The 15,445-nt window shown below is 49.9% G+C and overlaps 1 protein-coding gene across 3 annotated transcripts in view; it reads right to left on the reverse strand.

Moving 5' to 3' along the window:
- AGAP1 (ArfGAP with GTPase domain, ankyrin repeat and PH domain 1) overlaps positions 1-15,445 on the reverse strand; it is a 543,380-nt gene that overhangs the window by 121,030 nt on the left and 406,905 nt on the right. For all 3 annotated transcript variants that reach the window (XM_068544179.1, XM_068544178.1, XM_068544180.1), the window contains one exon: positions 4,636-4,797. In XM_068544179.1, the coding sequence (XP_068400280.1) occupies positions 4,636-4,797 (162 nt within the window). The remainder of the gene's footprint in view (positions 1-4,635; positions 4,798-15,445) is intronic.

Raw genomic sequence — 15,445 nt, forward strand, 5'->3', positions numbered from 1 at the left:
TATAGTGTCCGGTCTTACATTTAGGTCTCGAATCCATTTTGAGTTTATTTTTGTGTATGGTGTTAGGGAGTGTTCTAATTTCATTCTTTTACATATAGCTGTCCAGTTTTCCCAGCATCACTTATTGAAGAGACTGTCTTTTCTCCATTGTATATCCTTGCCTCCTTTGTCATGGATTAGTTGACCACAGGTGCATGGGTTTATCTCTGGGGTTTCTATCTTGTTCCATTGATCTGTTTCTGTTTTTGTGCCAGTACCATATTGTCTTGATTACTGTAGCTTTGTAGTACAGTCTGAAGTCAGGGAGTCTGATTTCTCCAGCTCCGTTTTTTTCCCTCAAGACTGCTTTGGCTATTTGGGGTCTTTTGTGTCTCCATACAAATTTTAAGATTTTTTGTTCTAGTTCTGTAAGAAATGCCATTGGTAATTTGATAGGGATTGCACTGAATCTGGAGATTGCTTTGGGTAGTATAGTCATTTTCACAATATTGATTCTTCCAATCCAAGAACATGGTATATCTCTCCATCTGTTGGTATCATCTTTAATTTCTTTCATCAGTGTCATAGTTTTCTGCATACAGGTCTTTTGTCCATTCACTTTAAACTATAAGAAAATGATTGTTCTTAATTTAGGTGACAGCATTTTCTTTTTTAAAAAATTTATCTTATTTATTTATTTTTGGCTGCGTTGGGTCTTTGTTGCTGCACGTGGGCTTTCTCTAGTTGCGGAGGCTACTCTTTGTTGTGGTGCATGGGCTTCTCATCGCGGTGGCTTCTCTTGTTGCAGAGCACGGGCTCTAGGCGCGTGGGCTTCAGTAGTTGTGGCTCACGGGCTCAGGAGTTGTGGCTTGCGGACTCTAGAGCGCAGGCGCAGTAGTTGCGGCGCATGGGCTTAGCTGCTCCGCCACATGTGGGATCTTCCCGGACCAGGGATCGAACCCGTGTCTCCTGCATTGGCAGGCGGATTCTTAACCCCTGCGCCACCAGGGAAGTCCCAAGGTGACAGCATTTTCTACCATTCTGTGTAGAACTACTGTTCTTCTGCAGAAAAGAACTACTAAAATCGAGTCTGATGAGGGCCAGGGCAGCAAGAAATTCATGGAAGGAAGACGCTTATTACCATCAGGAGCACCAAGGGTCCCCAGGTGGACAGAGAGTTTCTGGCTTTTCAGGCAGCATGAATACTGATGATACACTTTAGCCTTTACTTTCTGAACAAAGACGCCACAAAGGTAAGGAATATCCAGCGCTAGAACCTCTGCGCTCAGCTAAGAGCCTGGGAAGGGCGTGGGGGCTCTTTCGGGCTTGGCTGGGGGACGGCTCAGAAGTGCATCTGGGGAGCTCCGACCCCTCCCTCGGCGGGGCTCAGGCCGGGCCCTCGGGGGCCACGGTGGACAGAGGCTTCTGGTCTACTGCGCTGATGAAAGATCAGTGGACAGACGTGCCCAGGGGCTTGTAAGAGGCACCGTGAAAGGTGTGGGCAGCACACGGCTTCCGCTGGCTCACTTCCACCTGCCCTCCAACGCCCTCAGAGGCAGGCCTTTGGCTTCTGGTTGGGTCTGGTCAAGGAGGTGGCGGCATGAGACCAGAGGCAGGGAGGAGAGTGAGGTTAGGCGCTTCCCCTGCGCTCCCTCACCCTCTGGGTCACTGGGGTGGTACATGTCCCTCTGTTGAAGGACACAGCTCCTGATGGAGACCTCCCCCACACACTGCCCTCTCTGGGTCCTCATAACCGGCCCCTCCTTTCCCCATCACCCCGCTGGGAGTCTGCACCATCCCTACAGCTCTTCCCACACCCTGCCCACACCTCTGTAGGTGGTCCCTGTGGAAAATTCCCATCAACGACCCGGTTGAGGGTGCCATGTTTTTCCCGGGACCCTGACTGAAATAGCTGAATTTAATTTTTCTTATACTCTAAAGAGATTTGAGTCTAGTCATCTGTTCCAATGGGGTACGTCAAAAACTACACAATTCACCTACTTTATGGACATCGTCTAGAGAACTTTTTGCATCTGCAATTGCGACTTTCCAGCACGAGGTCAAGCAAAAGAGAATACACTGGTAATAACAAGTCATAGTGCTTTGCAGGAAAGAGAAATATTTTTTTACAATTAAAATTAAACAACCCTCTAAAAATATACAACTAGCTTTCATTTCAAGAACAGAAGGCTTAGTTTTGATGGTTCCCACAATACACTTTGATTAAGAGCTGCTAAGAGTACTAAAAAATATTGTATATCACTGAATCGAAAATGATCTCAATTGAACGATGCATTCTGACTTCAGAGATGCGAAAACGTGAAGAAAAAAAAAATAGTGTGCCTTGGATACAATGCAATACAGCCTGTCTCCGAAAAATCTCATTTATAGGTCGGTAGGTAACTTTTCCTCGGGAAAAATGATACGTTTTCTTTTTACAGAGAACTTGTCTTATGTTCTGTTGGAAAGACGTCACACTGTGGCGTCACAGAGACAGTCCTCTTAACTGCAAAGTGAGGCCCAGCTTCCTCTCTAATCATTAGCGTTGAACTTCTGAACACACACAACCATCACTCATCGTTCATGCCTGAGATGCTGTTGTGGTTTCTAATTTCGGTGCTTCTTTGGTGGCCTGGGGGTCTGTCTTTCTGTCTGCATCACTGCCTCAGCAGTGAGGCCCTTTAATGAAAGGGTCTGTGGTTGGTTTGGGGTTGAGGATCTGACTCAGCCTCGTCATAGGCTATTGCTTGGAGCACACAGTACAACCTCAGTAACTCAGGCGGTGGAAGATGTAAACGTCTCAGGCGTCCAACAAGCTTACAGTCACTTGGCAAATTTTCTGCAAACTCACTGGATGACCGGGACGCTGATTTGAACCCACAGCCCGATTAAACACGCAACCACTACTAATATACTTTCAGGCTGTATCTTATTCACACAGCTTTCACTATGTCAGTAGGTGGGTGGGATGATCAGAATGTGTAAAATGTGTGTAATGTAGTGATTGGTGGACTTGATCACCAGTTTCTACCAAGTGGCAGACACTCCTGAAAAAAGTCATTGGTTGGAAACACGTGACAAACACGGTAAGATATTTATCCGTGAAATGGGCACGAGGCCTTTCCCTACAGCAAATCTTACTCTTCCCCTGGCTATGTGGGGCACAGGTTCCCCACCCTGATGAGAGGCCATGCATCTTCCTGGCTTTACCTCAGTCCTTTTGTTGGTGGGGTGTGGCCACCTGTGCATGGCTGGGGGCTTTTTGCTGAAGTTGTTGGAAGGTGTCTCATCAATGCTCAGCATCTGTGGCCGATTCCCTTTCCAAAGGGGAAGGTCAGTGGTGTCTGGGTGGGTGCTTTGATCCATAATCATTATTTTTCACCACTGCTGATATAACAGAATCATCCTCATTTATCATAACAGGACAGAATTGGTTTTTATTGGCTAAACTTGTTAGCAGGAAGCTATGGGAAGCAAAATGGTAAGAAATGTGGTGAAGAAGGGCTTTCGGACTCCTCCCTGCCCACCGGGAGAGCCCCAGCAAGCCCCCGGACACTCGCAACCCCAGTCTCCTCATTATAAATGAAAATACCACCAACTAACTCACAGGCTTACGGTAAATGACACAGAGCACGTACTGCAAACTCCGTTCCTTCCCTGCTAACATACACGTTGTGGGTTTATAGGCCCATCTTTGGATATTAGGAGGGAACAGGCACTTTCTTTAACACTGAAACTTACAGTTTGAACAAAAGAGTATTCAGAAAAACTGTGGCAGAAATAGAGAGAAAGGATATCAGTTATGAGGGTATTTCCAGCGCATATGGAATCCTCGTTGAAACCAGATTCTTTTACTACTATTGGTCTCACCAATAATTATTCATGTTATACAACCATGTTTTGGAATTTTAATGTTCCTTTGAAGTATCTGTTTAACTTGTTTATTGAAACTACATTAATTTCACCTCCCATAATGTGTGTGTACGTGTGCATGCGTGTGTATCTCCACTTGCATCCATGGAATAAAAAAACAGAAGTCCATCAGAAGGAGCCGCTTCTGAAAGATCACATCGGGCCATCGCTGAGAATAAAACCTGACTTCAACAAGTCAAAGGAGAAGCAAGACAAACTGTGCCAGCGGGAATACTAATGCAGCTCACAAAACAAAAAGAGTGACGGACACTAATAGAAGGGGCGTTTATCATCACACGTCGCTGAAAGTCAGAATCGGTGTGGCTGTCGCACTAGAGTTAAGTCTACCGGTGTCAGGGAAGATTCCTAAATTAGGAGGCGCCGATCTTTTTTGGAGGAAGACAACATGGGACAGCTCGGTTGGAGCAGACACCTTGACCCCAGGTTGCCGGGGTCGGGGAAGACCAAACAACTTGACCAGATGTTACGAAGGGGACACCAGCGGTACCATCGACCAGGCAACAACTGCCAGGAGGTAAGACAGCTGCTGCGGTTGAACAGTCTTGAGAATCAGTGAGTGAAGAGAGGGTCCCCTAGCACCACCTTGTTAACAAAAAGCACACGCACTGACCTGCGTTATTGTGCATTTGTGGTTCTGAGGATAAATGAGTCCACAAATGAGAAAAAATAAAAACTAATTTTCAGAAACGCAGACTCTGGCCCTGAAGTCCCGGGAGGCCTTACCGTCAGCAGTGCCTGAGAGGCCATCGGCTTTGAAGTTGCTGGTGCTTTTCTTCCTCCGATGCTTCTTTCTGTTGGCGTGAGGGGAGGGGGGCGGGTCGAGCTTGGGGCTGGTGGTGCTGGAGATGCTTGGGCTGGAGCACACGGAGTCACCGAGCCCCGTGTCTGCCACCGGACCGGAAAAGGCAAAAGAACGCAAAGGTCAACACTTAAAAAGTAGACTTCGCGAAAGTACTAGAGCAATGTTCCTCCAGTGCCATATCAAGGTCCGCAAATAACACCTTGACTGGAGGCCCAGAGCATCCCGTGTTAAAAGGTCACAGCGCCCCTGCAATTCAAAAGCAGGCTCTACTTTTGGCATCATCCTTATGCTCTGGAGAATTTAAAGTTCTCTCTCTCTCTTCTTTTTTTTTTTAGGCCAGTGCTTCTCCAACTTTTTAAAAAAATTTTTATTGGAGTCTAGTTGATTTAAAATGTTGTTAGTTTCTGCTGTACAGCAAAGTGAATCAGTTATACATACACATATATCCACTCTTTTTTGATTCTTTTCCCATACAGGTCATTACGGAGTCTGAGTAGAGTTCCCTGTGCTATACAGTAGGTCCTTATTAGTTATCCATTTTATATACAGTAGTGTGTATATGTCAATCTCAATCTCCCAATTTATCCCTCCTCCCTTCCCCCCCCCGATAACCATAGTTTGTTTTCTACATCTGTGACTCTCTTTCTGTTTTGCAAATAAGCTCATCCGTACCATTTTTTTTTTTTGATTCCACACATAAGCAGTATAATATGATACTTCTTTCTCTGTCTTACTTATAAAGTTCTCTATTCTGCAAAATTGGAGTTCTGGAAAAGGAAAGCGGGAGGTGGGAAGCTTTTTACTTGTTTATTTTTTCCTTCCCATAATTACTGTGATATATTAGGAATGAAGTAAAGACTCTTAGGAATACATATGAAAGTGTCATCTTAAATGGGGTTGATTCCGTGTGTGTGCACACACGATAAAGGTATTCCTGATTCTCTGTCCTCTACCCCCAACATTATGTATGGCTGTACGTTAGTTTATTACTAGTGAAAATCAGCATGCCACCTCCCTCTCTCACTGATGTCCAGCAATAGGATTGGAAGTCCATAGTAGACCTGCCAATTTTTGATTCACAGAAGCCACTTACAAAATTTTAAAACCAGTGCACAAATGTGATCATTCACTGGACGTGAAACTCTCAATTTATTATGTCTGTTTTTACTTTATCAGAGAGAAGAACAGAATGCCATTAAAACACCTGAAATGAATATGGAATTCAACAGAACGGAAGAGTACCCAGAGAAAGTGACGGGGGAACACCATCCAAACACCTCCAAAGTTCTAAGAATTCTGTATTTCATGATTCAGCATCTTTGTAACTCAAAAGACAGAACGTTCTGTGCGATATATTTCATTCATTCAACAAATATTTTTTGAGCACCTACTGTGGGCCAGCCACTCTTCCAGATGTTTGGGATCCATCACTGAGAAAAACAGATAAAGGTTCCCGTCTGAGTGGCACTGACACAGTAGTGGGGCCACAACCCCGAGTTCATTACGAGGTGGTGAGAGCCGGAGAGGGAGAAGGAGGGCGCGAAGGGTGGACGCTGGGGAGGCGGCAGCGTGGTGAGGGGGAGTTGCCATTTTAAATGACTGGGTGGGTCTCACTGAGAAGGTGACACGTGAGGCAATAGTTGAAGATGGTAAAGGCGTGAGAAGGTGAATGTGCACCTGGGGGACGAGGAAATTGCCAGACCCTGGCCCGAAGACCGGGTGTGCGCGCCTGGTGTGTTCCAGAAACAGAGGGGGGTGTGAGTGGCCGGGGCCAGTGAGGATGGGAGACTCACAGCAAATGGCACTGGAGAGAGGAAGGGGCTTGGCCACTGTCTAGAACCCTGGCTTTTACTCTGGGGGAAATGGGGAGCCTGGCAGGATTTTGAACAGAAGGATGACATGATTTCAAATATAAAGATACTGGAAATCAAAATGAATTTAAAATCTTTTCATTTTCTGATGTTCTAGGACATTTTATCATGTACTGAGAACTGTCAAAGGACACAGTATCTTTTTAGCTACAAATATGGTTCCAGGAATGCCCTAGGATGCAACTTCCTGATATCCTAAGACCAGCGATCCCTTGCCCATCTCTGCACGGTCGGAAGGGTCAACCTTCTTTCCATATCCCCATCACCTGTGGAGCAAAGGCCTCTGGGAGCCTGTCCTGGGAGGGGTGTGAAGAGTCAACCCACGGCTCCTGCAGGAGAACCTGCCTCAAGGAGTCTGGGGCTCCAGGTTGCATCTTTATCCATAAAGTGGCCGTTTCTTCCGCATTCTCTTTCCAACTTCCCGCCTGCTCTCCACCGAAGCCACACTCACCCTGGGTCCGATCCTTACTCCCCAGGCCTGGACGGTACAGCTAACTGCAGGAGGGCTCTCTCCTGCTGGCTTGCCACTTTTTAAGCTGTCCCAGTCTTCCGCAGTACGAATCTTCTAAAAGTGGCAATTCTTACATACTTTTTTTTTTTTTTAAATACTAGATCCTACTGAATATCAGATGAAAGCTGTAGGCATCCCAGAAAAAGAAAAAAAAAAAGGCTAGTCTAGTTAATACTTGTGCACAATTTCAGAGGGTTCAGAAGCTGCCTGATGTTGCTAAGGGGTCCAGGGACCCCAAGATCATTGGCTGATCCTAAAGCAACCCTTTCACATGTTAGTCAACGTTCAAACCTTACAATGAATATTTTTGTACATTTCAAGTATTTGCTGCCCAGGTTTCGAAAGTCTTCACCCTCTGACTGCATCGTCTCTGACTCTAAAGTGTTAAGAACCCATCCTGTGCCTGGCGTGGTGACAGGTCATGGGGAAACCATGGTCCCAATGACCCTCCAATCGCGGAGGCAGATGAGGGGCGCAGGCAGAGACAGCTGCCCTCTGCTGCAGCAGGGCTGGCGTTTCATTATCTCACTCTGTCCCTCAGGTGTTCCCTCAATTCAATGCACAATGTTCATTCCCAACTATGCCTCTTAATCCTTACGTCACATTCTCTCCCAAACTAACATTTCTCATCTTTGAACCCTTACAGATCCTAAAGCTGGCGCTTCCTGCCCTTGGCCGTCTGTCCGCTATCTGGATGCAACTGGCATGGTTGTTTCCCAGGGCAGCTAAAGGTGCTCACCCCCATACTGAGCCGTCCAAGGCTGGGCACGCGGTGGACGCAGCATTATAATAGGGACACCTGGGTCCCTTCCATTATCCAGCAGTTCTTTAAGGTGGGTACCAATATCTCTTTTTAAGATGCTCAGAATATATATATATAAGCTATACTGTCATATAACAGGCTTCCATATACGTGAGGTGGCTCTATTTCCGGGTTCTCTATTCTTCTCCGATAATCTTTTCATCTATCTGTGTTCTACAGCACATGGTCCTGAACGCTATGGCGCTTTAGTCACCTTGGTACCTCATAAGGTAGGGCAAGTCCCCACACTTTGTTATTCTTCACAATTGTCTTAGCTCTTGTTGGCTGTTCTGAGCACACAACTTTGTGTATTCATCCAAATCAGTGGAAAAGATATTCAACAAGGTGAGGTCAAGACAGAGCCTTGAATCTTCACTCACCAATCCACAACCAGAAGCTTTGTTGAGTGATCACTGAGTAAGACCTGGAGACATCATACTGTCTGTGCATCCAGCTCAGACACCTTTGAACTTGCCTATAAAGAAACTATGGAACAGCCTCGTTAAACACCTTGTTGAAAGATAGATGGGTACCCAACTTACAGATATGTTTGACAATTTAAAAACAAAAAAGGGAAATCCATTTAATACTTCTTCTCCTTAATGAACTATCTCTGTTCAATTAAATCACTGTTTCCTCTTCTATACGCACACAAAGCACAGAAGTATTACCAATCTAATTCAGAATCCTACCTGGGCTGGATTTTAAACTCACTGGTTTAGGGCTCAGAATTCAGCATTTTGGAAACCAAAATGACAGGCGCCTGTTTCCAGGCATCTCCCCACCCCTCCCCCTCCAGCTGCAGGAAACTTTCCGCAAAGTAACTGACAGCGACACGACAATCTCATTTCCAAGGTTTCTGAGTATCTTAGAATACGTGTAATTGAGGGGGAGATGCCTGACTCGCTTGAAGAAAGTAGCTAAGTGCCAATCTCGAGAAGGAACTACTTGCAAGTGGTGACACCCACCTTCCCCTAAGGGACGATCAGAGCCAAGCTCGTCAGCATCCGTTACAGCCTTCCTTTCTGGGAGGCCATCCTCAACACCAGTGGGTCTATCCCCACGCGGCTCCATGTTTCCAGTAACCCGCTGGCTCACCACTGGGAACCCTCACCCAGCGACATCTGGCAATGTCTGGAGACGTTCTTGGTTATCAGACTGAGCAGGGTGCGGGTACCATAGGCATCGAGTGGGCAGAAGCCTGAGATGCTGAAAAACACCCTACAACACATAGGACAGCCCTGCCGCAGAAAACCGTCCTGCCCGAAACGTCAGTAGTGCGGAACCGGTGGACTCGGAAGGGCTCTTCTATTCTTCTTCAACCTCTCAGACTCCTCCTCCAGAATCCTGTTCTGTGAGGGCTGGGGGCAATGTCCCTCACACCAGCGACCCTCCCCGAAGGCTCCCTTTCCCTGGAGCTACCCTGGCTCTGCCCCGGGGACACATCTCCTCCTGCACCGCAAAGCACGCGGGTGGGCGGGGCGTCCTCCCAGCCCCGCGCTGCTGCCTGCAGACCACTCTTCCTCCCCCCCAAGTCCTGGCCCCTCTGGAGCCTGTGCCCTGGGATCCCGCTCGCTCCCCAAGACCCCAGGTCCCACCCCTTCACTGACCGTTTCAGGAGCAGCCCACCCACCCTGACCTGTGATCATGTCCGGCGCCTCCTAGGCACTCCCTCCAGGCATCCTGGCCTCTGGGCCCCTCCCGGGTGACCTCGTGAAGCTCTTTCCTCCCCTCTGCCGCCACACCCGCTGCTCTCCTGGCCCGGACCCAGGCCCGCCTGCTGCAGGAACCGGCCCCTCTGGGTTCTATGCCCCCCCGCCCCCCATGCCCAGTCTGCCCAGCTCACTTACACCGGGGCCTCAGGTCCCATCTACCGGCCCCATCGCTCTTCACCGACCAACATCCGCCTCACGTTCCATTTCTCTCCCTACCCCGCGGGACAACGTCACAGGCACTGCTCCTGCAGAGGGCAGGCTCGACGCCCCCTGCCTCCACCTCCCCTGACCAGAGCCCCCAGCATGATTGATGATTTCTACCCCTACCTGTGCCGCGCCAGGACTCGGGCCCGGGATGGAAGAGAACAGCGCCCTGCCAACGGCTTCCTCTACTGTGTGGCCCCTTTATGGTGGTGGGGTGGGACAGGGGCCCAACCTCCGGCCTGTGCTTCAATCCACTGCATTCTGGGAGTAAATCCATCCCTCCCCCTCCAAGAGGCTCTATCACCCCTTCTCCACTCCCCTCAGACACCCTGCCCTCCATCCCACCCCCCTCGAGGACCCCCATTTTCATTTCACTGCAGACAAAAAAACGGAACGATAAAAGCAGCAACCAGAAGAGGGCACCCCCCTTCCTGTCCCCGGTCCCCATGGACTCTGGGGCCTCCCTCACCCCGCCCTGCTGCCGAGGCCGCCCCTCCCCCGTGAACTGGCTTCCGCCGGCAATTCGCACCCTCTCCTGCCTGCATTGAACATGCTGCGTCGCTGTATCATCCCCGTTCCTAACGAAACCCTCCCTTGACTCCAGGCCCTCACCCAGCCACCATCTGGTTTCTGCTCCTCCTTAAAGCAAAGCCCCCCCAGAGCTGTCCTCCTCCTGGCTGCCCGCGTCTGACCCGCCAGCCCCCGACACGCCCCTGCTGAGGCCCGGGTAGCCCCACAGCCTCGTCGGTGGGCAGGTCCCAGTGGGGGATGGCGCCCGTCTCAGCAGCGCCCCACGTGGTTCCCGGCTCCCTCCCTGGCTGGGAAGCGGCAGCGAGGCCTCACGCTAGTCGGGTGGGAGGGAAACTAGGAAGCTGTGGGTCCTGGGATCCAAAGGAGGATGGCCGGGAGAGGCCCCCATTCTGGCCATCGCCCTCGGTCGCCTCCTGTCCAGCCCTCCCCGCCTCCTTGGTGAGGTGGCCCTCACCACACGGTACACCCCGTCACCCGCGCCTTTGTCTCTTTGTTAACTGGACACCTTCTGAAGGCAGGAACGTCCTTCAACCTCTTCACCAAGACAGAGCCTGAAACGCCCTGGGGATGAACGATGGGGGTTCCGGGCATGTCTGTGGAACTGAGTTTTATAAAGCGTTGATTCTCTCTTGCAGAGGCTTTAACACAGGTGGATGGCACTGCTTTGGGTGTGTAATGGAGAATCACCATTGCAACTTAGTTTTAAAAGTAACCACAAACATGCTTCTGTGTCAAACTGCAGTCAGTCGGGTAAGTTTCCAGCAGTCTGGAACCTATTTTTAGGTGAGCAACTAAGATGGTGAACAAAGTCTATTTACGCTGCCAAAGTATCTCCCTTAATGGACCCCTCCATTGACCACGCCCACCTCGTGGGCCCTCTGTGCTCTGGGGGCCAGCTCTGCCTAGGCTCCTGGGTCACGTCAGAGACTAGAGGGTGAAAATCCCTGTCCCCGAGTTGATGCCAATGACTGAGAGGATGCCTATCTGATCAGAGGATGAAAAGGGGGAATCAGATCCACGGCAAGCACACCAACTGCATGGATTTAAACGTATGTAAACAGAAGTGCCACCTACACGCAGAGAGAAGTAAGGTGAGGAACCATCCTCATGTCCCCTGTCACCAAGGTGAGCACAGGCAAGCCGACCCCATGGCCTCCCTTGAGAAATAGGAATATGACTCTGGGACCGCTGCTCGGGCCACTAGGACCCAGAGCGAGAGTGACAGAGAGCCAAGGTCAGGGGAAGGCCCAGAAGCGGGGTGGGGGGAGGAGGAGAACAGAAGAACATGAGTCTTGCCCTGGCCCCTGGAGGAAGGGAGGGAGGAGGGAGGTGAGCTTTCAGGATGACACGGGTTGTCATCTAGTAATAAGAGCAATAATGATAATGATGAAACCAGAAAGCAGGACCAGCATTGGTAAGCCCCACAAATTCTTTTGCAGACAAGGAGGAGCGTGAATAAAGTAAGGGATATGCACCGGTCCCTTGGAGACCAAGAAGCGCTTCCCGTCCATGGCCTGGTTTGCTGCTCACAGGGTCAAGGTACCGCCAAGAAAACCACCACTGCCCCAATTTAGAGACTTTCCAGGTCCTCCTGCAGGTGAGGCTGGAGCCCTGAGCTCCTCCGGTGCCTTCTCCCCGCCTGTGTCTGTGCTCCACCACCGTGGTCCAGGCCCTGGACGTGTGCCCCTAACGTTTTCGCTGGAGGAGGGAAAGCAGCCACTATGAGGTCAGGCGTCCAGGCGGCTGGGCTAATAAGGGGGTGGCCACAGAAGTCCCTGGAAAAACCAGATGCTCTGGGGTGGGGTCAGTGGGAGCAGGCACAGTTCAGGGCTGGACAGCTCGGCGAGGAGAGGCAGCTGCCCAGGAACCAGGAGCGCCCACTATGCGAGGGGACCTGCACCATGGCCCAGAGGAGGGGGTCGGAGTGGTGAGTCATGACCGAGGCCAAGGAGGGGCAGGGCCACGCGTGGTCAGGGAGGCCTGGAGGAGAGAGGGCCCCTGGCAGCCCTGACCGTTCTCGAGGGTGGGGGTCACGTCAAGGAAGCTCTGGTTTCTAGCTAACTGGGTCCCGAGTCCCGGTGCCGGTATATGAATGCCCGGCTTCTAGATTTGGAGAACTCCCTTCCAAGAGGAGTCATTTAAAATTCCCCTGGTTTAAAATATGAGCAATCAAAACGCACTAGGCGTCTAGGCTGTGCTTTTCCATTTCCGAGAGACTCCTCTTGCCTGACAAGGTATCCTTCAAACTGAAGAGGCCCCCAAAAGCCCAGCCCCAGACACTGAAAATGAGCCCACAGAACGCAGTACAAATAACGCATCTTATTCTGTATCAATTACCGGGCATCTCGGGACAGACAGTACCGTCGACAGCCTTAAATACGGGAGGGCGCATGCAGAGAGCAGAGGAGGGGGGACGCGGAAAGAAGAAAGCCATGCCAAATTAAAAAAGGCAAGCGCCTCATGACGCCACCTCTCAACCGGCTTTGATGGAGGGACCGGAGCCCCCGAGACGAGGCGCCGAGCCGGGAGAGGCCGGTCCACCGCCATCCCGAGAGCTCAATGCCGGCCATTAGTTCTTCCCAATCGGGCATCAATGTTCAACGCACACCCCCAAAAATATATAATACAAGCAATAATGGTAACAATCTGCAGTCTCTCCGAGCTTCAGTACGTGAAGTATGAGTCAAAGAAGCAGTTTCACTTTTCACTCGGAGAGCTGACAAGCATGACTAGAGGGGGAATAAAATAACATTCCGTTCGCATAAATATCAAGCAGCCTGCTTGAGACTGATGGGCCAGGCATGTATTCTTAGCCATCATTCCGGCAGACAGGCCCAAGGACACTCATAACTTATTTTACAATCATTTAGTTTCAGCTCAAGTGGAAAACGTGACAACTTATCTCTGCTGACAAGATGCCATATCAAACCTTACAATTAACTCTCGTCCTACTATCTGCCCAGCCGATCATTAGCTGGGCCATTTTTGATGAACTGTTGCAGGGAGCATGCCTTGGTGATGGTCGTCAGTGCCAGGTGTGTGGATAGGTTTTCTGCTATCCCGACTGATATTCAAATAGACCCGGCTCCATGCCTGTGATACCCATGGCCCTGCTTCTCCCAAGGGTCTCCAAATGTGTATGGTGGGGGAGGTGTCCTTCTGCACCTCGCTGGGAAGGAGCGGGGCATCCCTGCGACTGTTATGACCGCAACAACTACTGGCGTTACTACTGCCTTTGCACGTCCAGCGCACTTCCCCGATCCCCACTCTGGAGTTCATTTCAGGGAGCTGTGGACCCTCTGGAGGGATGTCTCCCTCCACTCGTCCGTACTGGGCTTGATTTGGAGAGCGGACACCAAGCATTTGCTGCAGGGAGCCCGCCACGCTATCTGGAGGAGCTGCCAAGGGTTCTGAGGGCAGGCTGACTGTTATTTCCTATGTGTTGATGAAAGATAGGAATTGCTTTAAAATGCATGTTCACAAGAAGCCTGAATCTCTATTAAAAAAAAAAAAAAAAAAAAAGGAAAAAAGGAAAAGGACCGACCGCGAATGCATATTAGCTTTCCTCTCTCTCACTTTCACATAGTCCCTAACTTACTCATCTGGCAGGATCAGGAACAATATATTACTAAAAATCTTTGTTTTTTGGTATTACAAGAATTCAAAATGATCAAAGACAGGGCTATTTGTCGGTGCCGGGTCGGGGTGGAGGGGATCAGTTGAGGGTTAAAACCTTCCAAAAACTCAAGATGAAGTCACTGTAGGAGCTAGTTAATTAAAACCTATTCCCTTCAAGACAAAGCCGACAATATACAGCTAATTTGGATCTTCACTAAGGGCTCGGTTCTTTCTGAAGCTCAGAGAGATGTGCGGGCTGGTAAATAGAGAACAGGCCACCTCTGCCATCCAAGGAAATCACAACATCCCGGCCGCTGTTAAAAGGTGAGTGTGAAGTGAAGTTCAAAACCTCACCCCTTCTCACAGTCCTTTTGACGGGAGCTTTCAACAGGACGAGGTTTACTTGAATCCCAATCTCTGAAGATGTTTCAGAGCCCGGCATATTGTCCGGTTCCCTTTGCAGCTAGCGGCGCTCACACGGAGGTACACGGTGTCAGAAGAAGGGGCAGCGGGGACACTGCGGGGGGCCCAGGAAGATGACAGGTGTTAGGGAAAAGGGAGAGACAACACAGTGTTAGACTGAGTTACAAAAGTGGGAGGAAAGGAATACAATAGGAGGGGCTAGAGTGGAGAGAAAACATAGGGAGAAGTATTTCCTACCTGGGCTGTGTTCAGTTACACCCAGAGGTCTCTGTAAACGAAGCTGAATACGTTGGAACTGGTCTTCATTTACATGAAGCCCTTACTTACTGAAACATGTTTCTATGACAGTCTTTAAAAAAAAAAAAAAAAAAAACCCACAAATTCTGATCGCTAATTAGGGTACGGGGTTTCGTTTTGAGGCAATGAAAAAGGTTCTATGATTGACTGTGGCGATGGCTGCACGTTTCTGTGAATATACTAGAAGTACTGAATTGTAGACGTTAAATGGGTGAAGTTTATGTGCTGTGAGTTTTAGCTCAGTAAAGCTATTTTAAAACAAAAGAAAAGGGCGGGGGTCCATTGTGTTAAATGCTACAACGCAACCGAATAGGGAAGACAAAAGAAGGTAACGGGGACAGACAAGCAAGACGCAGGTTCGGGGTCAGAGCAGGGGGTCCGAGGGGGCCTGAGGACACTCAGAAACTTAAGCTAAGGCCGTTCACAAGACTCAGGTCACAAAGTTGAGTGTGGGGACTGGATGTGGATGCCTGGGCCTCCAGACAGCCAGCAGGACCTGGTTCCAGGTCTCAGATAAAAGGTGGACCCTGGGATGTTCTGTCCTTCTCTGAGGGCGCCGTCCCGGCCTCCCCCTTGTCCTGTGCAGCGAGCACACGCCCAAGGGCGGAACAGCCTCACTCCTCTCAAGTTTCCTCACATCCTCCCCCTCCCTGAGCTACATCCGCCTCCCCTCTGGCCTCCTGGTGCATGCCGCTTCCTGGCATCCAGAATCACCTTGTCACCTGTCCCTTCCTGCCCACTACGGCGGGCTCTGCAAGC

The sequence above is a fragment of the Eschrichtius robustus genome, chromosome 5, assembly GCF_028021215.1.
Source record: "Eschrichtius robustus isolate mEscRob2 chromosome 5, mEscRob2.pri, whole genome shotgun sequence".
Taxonomy (NCBI): domain Eukaryota; kingdom Metazoa; phylum Chordata; class Mammalia; order Artiodactyla; family Eschrichtiidae; genus Eschrichtius; species Eschrichtius robustus.